Source organism: Echinococcus granulosus, assembly GCF_000524195.1.
Source record: "Echinococcus granulosus chromosome Unknown EG_S00020, whole genome shotgun sequence".
Classification (NCBI taxonomy): Eukaryota; Metazoa; Platyhelminthes; class Cestoda; order Cyclophyllidea; family Taeniidae; genus Echinococcus; species Echinococcus granulosus.
In genome coordinates this window covers 892,952-902,399 of record NW_020170400.1, presented here as the reverse complement: position 1 = coordinate 902,399, position 9,448 = coordinate 892,952, and the positions used below count along the sequence as shown (strand labels likewise).

At 41.1% G+C, this 9,448-nt stretch overlaps 2 protein-coding genes across 2 annotated transcripts in view; both read right to left on the bottom strand. All coding sequences in view use genetic code 11, as the record gives it.

Annotated features, from left to right (window-relative positions):
* Nucleotides 1-5,945, bottom strand: part of EGR_03739 (Rho GTPase-activating protein 22) — a gene marked incomplete at both ends in the record, with an annotated part of 20,774 nt that extends 14,829 nt beyond the window's left edge. The window contains 3 exons of the mRNA XM_024492988.1: nt 415-809; nt 5,281-5,493; nt 5,577-5,945. Of these exons, the coding sequence (XP_024352645.1) occupies nt 415-809; nt 5,281-5,493; nt 5,577-5,945 (977 nt within the window). The remainder of the gene's footprint in view (nt 1-414; nt 810-5,280; nt 5,494-5,576) is intronic.
* A 1,705-nt stretch (nt 5,946-7,650) lies between these two features.
* The window catches only part of EGR_03738 (hypothetical protein), a gene marked incomplete at both ends in the record, with an annotated part of 2,915 nt that continues 1,117 nt past the window's right edge, over nt 7,651-9,448 (bottom strand). Inside the window, 2 exons of the mRNA XM_024492987.1 lie at nt 7,651-7,684; nt 9,037-9,413. Of these exons, the coding sequence (XP_024352644.1) occupies nt 7,651-7,684; nt 9,037-9,413 (411 nt within the window). The remainder of the gene's footprint in view (nt 7,685-9,036; nt 9,414-9,448) is intronic.

Here is a 9,448-nt window from a genome sequence, read left to right as displayed (position 1 = left end):
CACCATCCCTTCTTGTATTCTGTTACTTACAAGGCCGTCTACACATTTAAAAAGGCAGTACCGGTGCGCCTGAGAAGTGCCTGGACCATTTCCATTCAAAAAAATGGACAATGAAGGCTTCAAAATAAAACAATTGTAGTCAAGTTTGTCCCTTTAACCAAGACGATACGTGTCCAACATCTGTTTGTACAATCGAATCCTTCACCTGCCTATAACAGCAGTTTTATAACCGAATACACCAACCCACTCGGAACCGATTATCAATCATTATTAGAAGCCCCAAAAATGTAAGAAATGACACAAAATGGATAAATGAACGAGCTGAAAGGATAGGTAGACAGATAAAAGACTAGCCTGATAAACCGACAGATCGTGGTAGAGTCAAGTATAAATTTCATTGGAATCAAAACACACCTTAATTCAATTTCCTCAGCATCCGAGTACAGCCACTTTCTTGACGGTGAAAGTAGCAAGCTGTTGGTGGAGTGGGAAGCTATATTAGAGCTATTTCCAACAGGGACGGAAAGCAGGGGTGATGCACTATCTCCCCATGGACTGATCGTTCGAGAGCACAAGCCCCCTTCCACTCCTTCCGCCATCGCTTCCTCCGTCGAAGCAGCTGGGGCTATGGAGCGTCGTGACACGTCATGCCGCCGTCGTTGGAGCAAACTATTCAGACTGGCCGCGGATTTTAGCAGACCGAATTGCTGTTCGCTACTGTGGACAGACGTTGCGGGGGAGAATATGGTCTCGAAGTGCGTAATAAAGCAGGTGGTGGCGAGGTTAGAAAGATTTTGCTGCCGAAGGCCCTAGAAGGTATTGAACTATTTAGGATATGAAACGCCTACTCGGTGAAACCGGCTCAGCTACTAGTGGATTTGTAAAATATGATCAAGGATTTGATTTAGACTCCATTGAACTGTCTTCTAAGCTCTCCATACAACATTAAGCGAAGGCCCCTTCAAAGCGTGGTTGTGTAAATTGCATTTCATGAAATCGATTTAGCCGGGATAAGGTTAAAGGTGTTACAGTGGACCACCGCCAGTGATTAGCCAGGAACATGATCAGATCTTGGGGCTCGTCTTAAGTAAATTGAAATCTTAAACTCAGTTTCAAGACGCTATTTGTAAGAAACGACCTATTTCCAAAGCCTGTTTAAGCAAGTTGCGCCTTGAGCTGATGTAGACATTAGACAACTTTACATACTCTCATGAAACCCGGTCAGTACGCTTCACTTATCGAGGTGTCAAACGCTTTGCACAAATTAAGTATAATTACGTCCCTAAAGAGCATTAGTATGTGCGTATTCTCATAAAAAAGGGTTCCTGAGAATCGTGGATTAATCTCAAAACACCTTTTAGTACATTGCACAAATGTATAGTGAAAAACAGAAACATGAGTTGCGAGTGAAATCTTTACTAGCAAATTTGGGACCAATCTATTCAGGCAACTATTGCGTTTTCAATGCGCGAATTGGAAATGGAAATGTGCTAATGAACGCACAGAACCGACCGATCAAACCAAATGATGGTCAAAACACTAAGCTCAAGGCAATGCCAGCGAGGGAACACGAAAGATGGGATCGAAACAACATCCCTCTCCCATGCAATCCCACCCTAAAAGGTGGCATGCGTTGTCCTGTAGGGTCGACAATAAGTACAACAATTTCTTCACACCCATTCATTAGTTCCCGCTGTTCATCAACATATATACACCCACAGACAAAGTAAGTAGTCTTCTCGGGATTGGGTGGTACGTGCCTCAACAAACGCCAGGCAAGTGGGTGCATAAGTGAGCAGTGGGGAGAGTAGATTGTTCGGATATTACCACTGACATGCACGCCCGCCTTATGAGTGCTCCAATAAAAGACAGTACAGTACAATGCAACACAATTACATAGCACAAAAGTCATTCCTCGTCACAGGTCAGGTATTTAATCAACAAATCAATTGGTCATCCTGTCCGTCTGTCTGTCTGTCGGTAAGCAAGCAATCCGAGATGAACAACGCGTTGCCACAATGTACGCGCACGAAGGAGGTGAAGAAAAACTATTTGATCACTTTTGAAGCTTGTCGCTTGTCATCTGTTGTTCATCCACGGGGGCGAGACCCACCCGCTTAGTGGCTTTCACGACTTTCCACTCAGGTTTGGCGTTGGCGAAAGTCATTTCTTGTATCCCTTACATCACGCACTACCAAAGGTTGATCCTGATATGACCGCCCACGACTTAAACAATAGCCACACAATTCTCCGTCTCCATAAAGAACAGAGAATCCCGCTGAAAGTGGTCCAGCGTCAGGCTATTCGTCCAAAACATCGGCTTCTGGTCTAAAAGACTTTCTGCTAGCGCATATCACACTTTCTCCAGGTGCCCTACAACAAATTTGACAAGAAGCTTCTGCGACTTTGTAGCCTGATAAAGTAGTTCGCAAAGCTCTATTTACATTCACTAGGTTCGACCAGCATTTTAAGATATGGGTTCGAAGCAAGTTTAAAACACAAGTAGTACCGTACCAATAGACCAGCACACTTTCACCGATGCTTCATTATGCATGCCATCTGGAAGTCCTTGCAAAAGTCTTTGCAGCGATCTATAGAGGTAAGCGTGGATAACTGAAACCCCCTTTTAAAGGGGTAACCACTAATCTTACTAAAATAAAGTAAGTCGTACGCTACGATTGCAAAGGTTTGATTTATCGTTCTGATAAACTGCGTACTACAAAAATAACAATAAACATCAAGAGCATTGTGTGAAGTGTTGGCTCCCCCCATTTAAATGGAAACTCCATAAGCGTAACCAGAGAAAGTGGCAAATGTTGTCCAAAAAAATTACATCCAAGGTATAAAGTGGTAAAATAGCAGAAATGGGTCGAACGCCGAAAAATTGTTCGTATCATAACCTGTACGATACCCAGATAGCACTTCCAACTAGGTGGAAAGTCAAATCATGGAACACCTAGCGCTACCAAGAAAGTACTCTGTTAAATATGGAATCAACAATGACGTTTTTTGATGGAGAGCACAGATCAACCATAAAGTTAGTTGGGCCTCTCACCCTAGCTCCATTACATCATACTCCCAAGTATCAAACATGAATACGAGCACTTGAAAAAACTGCTAGCTGACTACAGTGAGTTTTAGCTGACATAAAGTTGGCATAAAATCATTTCAGAGATAGTCTCTGAAGCGAGGTAATTAGAAGGTGAATCCATCAAGAGTGTGACGGCCAAATGTCAAAAGAATGAGAACAAGTATTAGGAGGTACAATGGTCCTCTTAACTATGCGAATCATCATTTTCGCAAATAACTACGAAATTCTTCGGTGCATGTTAAAAGAACTAGGTAGAGGAAGGCATCGAGAATGAGTAAAGGAAACAACACGTATTTAGTTGGCTAACTTGGCTGACTAAAAATCTCTGAAGGCAGTGAGAAGGAAAGAAATTATAAGTTCTGCCTAATAATGACGCCACCAAACAATGGAACAATGGGATACAGAACGCAGAACCGTTGCTTATTGCGCCTATTAAAGCTCTTGAAAACCTAGTTCACGCTTTTGAAATAATAATAAACGAGCTTGCTGAGCATAAGCCATTTCCATGAATCCAGACTACGTTTTAATGGGAGCAGAATTCCGAAAACCAAGTAATTAAATAAAAAGACCATTTTCATGGATAACGCAAGATTTAAAACCGTACCACTTTCTGGGCATGGTTTGCGTTTTAAAATAATAGAAAGCGTAGGTACTTAGTTGCCAGTGTTTTTTAGGAAAAGCTACAGTAAAAAGAGCATCAAAAACCTACATAGGAAAAGACAAGGGAAATGGAATTTCTAATAGTCCTCCACAAATACAAGGGCTTGGAAATTACTTTCTAAAAAATAATCAAGATTTCAAGAAAATGGAGTGAAATAAATGTCATAAGCTAGTTAAAAACAATCCATCACAAGCTCTTTTACATAACAAGTGATTGACATTAAATCAGTTGCTTGAAACCTATCTCACATTCCCAACAGAGAGAAAATCAAGGCTAGACGCCATCAAGCCCTCTCATTGAAACATGAGACCAGTTTAGTAGTCATGCCATTAAAACTCTTCTTCAAGGTTTTGATTGAGCCATCAACTGGTTTCCCCAAAACTCCCGGGAAAATCTACAGTAGATTCGGACCCATTACGGAAAAAGTGGATACTAAAGTGAGTGATGCAAGGAAACAGTAGCACAAGTCGCATTTTGAAGCCGGATCTGTTCACCAAAGCAAATAAGAATGATTTTTACTGGAAACAATGGGGAAATATATTACCATTCCTTTCGCATAAAATTCGGCTTGGTTGCATAGTCACTGACATGGTTCTTTGAAGCTGAGGGAGAGGGGAGGAGGAATGTGGAAATAGTTAACACGCAAACGACAAACACGCGTGTATGAGGATTGGGAGAGCGAAGAGGTTATTAATTACCTTTCAGAAGAAGATCAAAAGTAATGTTCATGCACAGGGACAGGAATACAAAAGGAGAAAAATAATGCAGTAATTTTCCGTTAAATCTTTAATCACCAATCAGAATAAATTTTTTATGAATGCAGACACGTTGCAAAAACACTGAGTGCATTACGTGACTAGAAAAGAGAAAAGGAACGAGATCAAGCGGATATCTTTGTAATACTTCAAACATAAAAAGGAAAGATGAAAGACGACCTTTTTGTAGAGAAGATAGGAAAAATGCTTACATGCTTAAGGACGTGAGGTTGATAATGTATGCAGGAAAAATGGAAACAGATGACTTATTAGCATGCGCCCCAAGAAAGGTGCAAACATGAAGGCACCTCGGCTGAATTTAAAGTCAAACACTTGCATGGAACTATTTGTGCCCAAAAACGGAACACTTTTCTGTCCGCATATGTGACACCACAATGGGTTACGATGCTAGAAGATATGCCAAAAGTGCACTGCATTAAATGTGCTGAAGGCACAAAAGCGGAGAACTCTGTATGCTGAGATAGTACCCATCCAAAAGGAAAAGGAATGAGCAAGAGTAATCGCGCGCCTATTAAACTACAGTGTAAGTAGAGGATCTGTATTAAAGGATTTGACAGGAAAATTAGTAAGTCTACAATTCAGTAGCTTGAGTATTTTCCAGAAACAACAATATTCCCTTTTGAGAGAATTTTTTGCCAATTTCAGGTGCGATATTATGGAACAAGGCGAAATTTGAATACAGAAAAATTATGACATGAGCAGTTTAAAATGCAAATAAAGGTAAGGCAATCGAATACGACAAAAATACTCACCTGAACACCAAGGCCGCACTTAAACAGGCAGGGTCCAAAAACGATGCCTAAGTTGGCAGCCGACATCTTCGTTGAAGCTTCATTAGAGGCCAGTTCTTCCAGAAAGTGACAAATATACCGCAGTAGATTGTAATTTTCCTCCGGCAGATTTGTTACAACATTCCTTAGCTTTAATAAGCATTGAGGCTTATCGTCTTTTAGCTGATCCATGATCTATGGATACATCATCGAATAAATGGTTGTTGACGGTTGAAAGAATGCATGCAAGATTTATCACGAGGTTGCCGTTCGCTTACCTTGACCGTTTGTCTAGTGGCAGCGTCAGGAATAAGGCCCTCAGGAATCTCCCTAAGGAACAATTTAAAAACCCCACAAATTGCGTGAATGTCAACACACCCAGCATTACTGATATCACCAGCACAGGTGACATCAAATTGTGCCTTTAGGCTCGCAATTGCCTTAGCGCTCCCGTTAACTCGAAATATACCCTCTGTGTGAGAACCAAAAGTTAATAAAAATTCACAGATATTCTCCACGATCCGCGGTACCGAAGAGGATTTCTTGTAAAAAAGAGACTTGAGAGGAACACCAAAGCTCCGATTCCCATCAGCCAGAGACTTTCTCTTCAATAAGGGGCTATTGAGTTTCTGAACAATTCTTTCCATTAAGCATGAAATATGCCCAAATTCCCCGGACGTAAACAACACAAACCGCCCAGCCAACTTAACGAACGCGCCAACCCCTCCTTGGCGAGTGCCCAAATGGTAAATTTCACTTGCTAAAACAAAACACGCTTTCACATTAGTGCTCTGCAAACCCTAAAAGCAGGCTTAAAAACTCGTAAATTAATACCGCTTGCAATCAATATGTGGTAACTAAACTTTGCTTTTTTGTCGTTGTCCATATTTCTGACCAGCAAAGCTAGTACTCTAGAAGCTTACAGTTTTTTTCAAAAATATGGTATCGGTTCCTCTGAAAACCGCAGCTGGGCGATCAACAGATTTTAACCATGCATCTTATTGTAGGTGTAGGGTCCCGAGACTCCCTGAAGACGAAAGAAGACACAATACTCGTGCAGAATATATATATTTAGCACGGGGAAGGTGTCTGCGCTATTGGCATGGCCCAAGAGGCCAGCCCACCCAGCGAGGTACAAGGGGACTAATTCAAAGCCCAAAAGTGGCGCCTCACCAGAACCGGGGGATAAACCACTATCATATTACAGCAAGACTTCTCGTTATTTTGTGAATAAGATATTTTAATTAGCACTAATGATTTCTAGTTTTTGAGAATATTACTTTTTCGCTACCTACTATTTTTTACGAGATTTGTGACCGTTATTTAAAGTGCCAACGCTCTGGCTCCTGTCCCTTATAATTAGTCTTCTTTAGTTCCTGAAGTTTTACCCGAATGTTTAAAACACTTCTACTCTTTGAAAAACGTCTATTCACATGTTAATTGGAGCGTCGGTAATTTCGTAAACTCATAACTGTCATTTTCTCCGTAAATCTTTACCTAATAAGGCTAATTTTAGGATGGAAATGTCCATTATTGGGAATAATTTTAATGGAAGCATATAGATTGAAGGAATCACAAAGTTTGTCAAACCCGTGGTCCCGTTATTCCAGTAGTTTTATTAGAACATGACTTTAAAATTTTTCAGTAAAGGATATGTAATACGATAGTGGTTTATCCCTCGGTCTTGGTGAGGCGCAACTTTTGTACTTCGGATTAGCCCCCCTGTACCCCGCTGGGTGGGCTGGCCTTTTGGGCCATGCCAATAGCCCAGGCACCTTCTCCGTGCTGAATATATATATTCTGCCCGAGTATTGTGTCTTCTTTCGTCTTAAGGGAGTCTCGGGACGCTACAGATATATGATGAAAAAACAACCAGGATGCTCCATGTCCGGAACGTGTTTATTTTACGCGCAAAGGCTGACTCAATTCTTGGCTAGTTTCTGCATGTGCTCAAACATATCCAGTTGTGTTATGTTTATGATGGTATCATTTATGGTTAACACCACCACTGAAAATGAAACTGTTTTATTAATGCTTATAAAACCCAACTTTCAAGACAGTCGCATTTCACAAATACTCTCGCACTAAACTTCGCACTTCACATGAAGCACTTTTTGCGACAAGTTTAACACAACACCGCTCAAACGTACAAGAATCCAAAGCCTTAAAATTATTCGTGGGCAGTTTACTGTACGATGATGCAGAATTGCTCAGCACTTTTCTGCTACAAAGAGTCAGTTTTTCAAGAAATCAGTGCCCTTACAGGGCACGCCTAGGCTCAAAGAAACACCCCTGTATGAAAATCCCTCTTTCCTTTAGTTTAACGAATTGATTTTATTAATAAAAGCATAATCAGAGGGCAAGAATCAGGACCTCACAATACCAGCTGTAAATATCCATTTAATTATTGAGCCAAGGGGGTCACTTGATGTGGGTAGTCGGGGGCATGTGTGTGATTCCCTGGTGTTCTTAGTTCGGACTGCTATATCCGAGGGCGACAATGCATGGCGAAGCGGTTATAGTCACTTGGTGTCCGGCTGATCTGTTTCGCCAGATTTGCATGAAATTCGTTTATCTAGGAGACGTTTAACTTACAATCAATATGGGAAGTTTTAATACTTTCTTATCACCAACAAATGCATGACCAACTTTATTTGGTGGCGCAGAAGATTTGCAGTGCACTACTCATCTTCCCTGTTTACTTAAAAACCGGGAAGTAAGAATGCGTTCATCCTTTTATCTGTGCCGATACTCCTCCTAGAATATGGCAGAATAGTCAGCCTCCATTTATTAAGAGCTGAAGTTATAGTCTCCTTGAAGGCAAACCAAAATGTCTACCTTCATCCCCAATATTGCCTTGAAAAAGAAGTATGTTGACTGAACGCTAGTAAATTAAGCGGACTACAAGGTTGTAAAAAAGATTAAAGTGCTTTAGCAAGGTGGTTTATTGAGAAGGCACAAAAAATACCAATTTTCTAAAGCAGCTTCAAATGGTAGTTGAAAATTGGTTAGTCGTTAGTTTGTGCTGTCACAGGCAAAAGATAGACTTAGCAGCACCTCGGCTTCCATGTGAGCACATCGAAATCGTGCTGTTCCCACTCCACGCCGCCATAGGGGAGGTGTGCGTACTCGAGATCTTCGGAGACCTTTGAAAATTGCAATAATGTAAAGGTTAATGGTGGGAGCTAAACATGCTTGGTTAACACTATTTTCTCAAATAACAAAAATTCGTTATTTTTCAAAGGTCATTTAAGGCTACACATCCTCCTGATGAGGTCAATTCCTTTTAGAAAATCGATCAATTTTGGGGTTTTAGGAAATTGTGTATTTTGACATTTAAATATTTTTAGATATCATAAATTGGCCTGTGGTTGCCACATTTGGTTTAACTGCGATATTTACCTTATTGTAGAATTAAATAATATATTTTTGTGCATTTTGTACTCTCCTCTCTCCGAAGATGGTCACTATAACGGAATAAAATAGAAGGATAATTTACCCAGCCGGAACTGAGTTCGTAATAAGGATAAGGACCATTGAGAGGAATCATGCCCCGGGCAATGTACAACAGCTTTCCACCGGCATCTCGAGCCCCAGCCACAAGGTTTCTTGATCGAATATCTGAAGTGCTGACATGGACCCACTCAATTTCTATCGATTCGCTGATTAAAGAGAACACAAAAAATTAACTATAAATTTTGTTTTCCAAGACCGCAATTTACTGAATCCTTAACTCACGCTATATTTGGGTCAAGGCAAAGAATCTTGCCGCATGCAAAATCCTGCTCCCTCCCATCAATTCCGGCGTAGAAGGTTCTTTTCGCTTCCAGGTACTTGCATGGAATTTCCCCCTTCCCGGTCTCTACTAAACCCACGTGCATCGGAAGATGCAATTCATGGATGTCGATAGCTCCTTCTGGCAGTGGTACTGACGTTGTCACCCAGTGGAATCCCTTCGGCAAAACAGTAACCTTAAGTTCGGAAGAGTTATGAGCTTCCGTGTGTTCCTCTTCACTTGCAAATGGCTGCTCAGATTTGTAAATTTGAGATGGTTTTCCTTCCGCATTTTCAACAGATTCTTGAGTAGCTCCTATCTCTGGAGGTTCGGAGAATTTCTGAACCTCGTCCCGTTCCACCACCGTCGGGACGG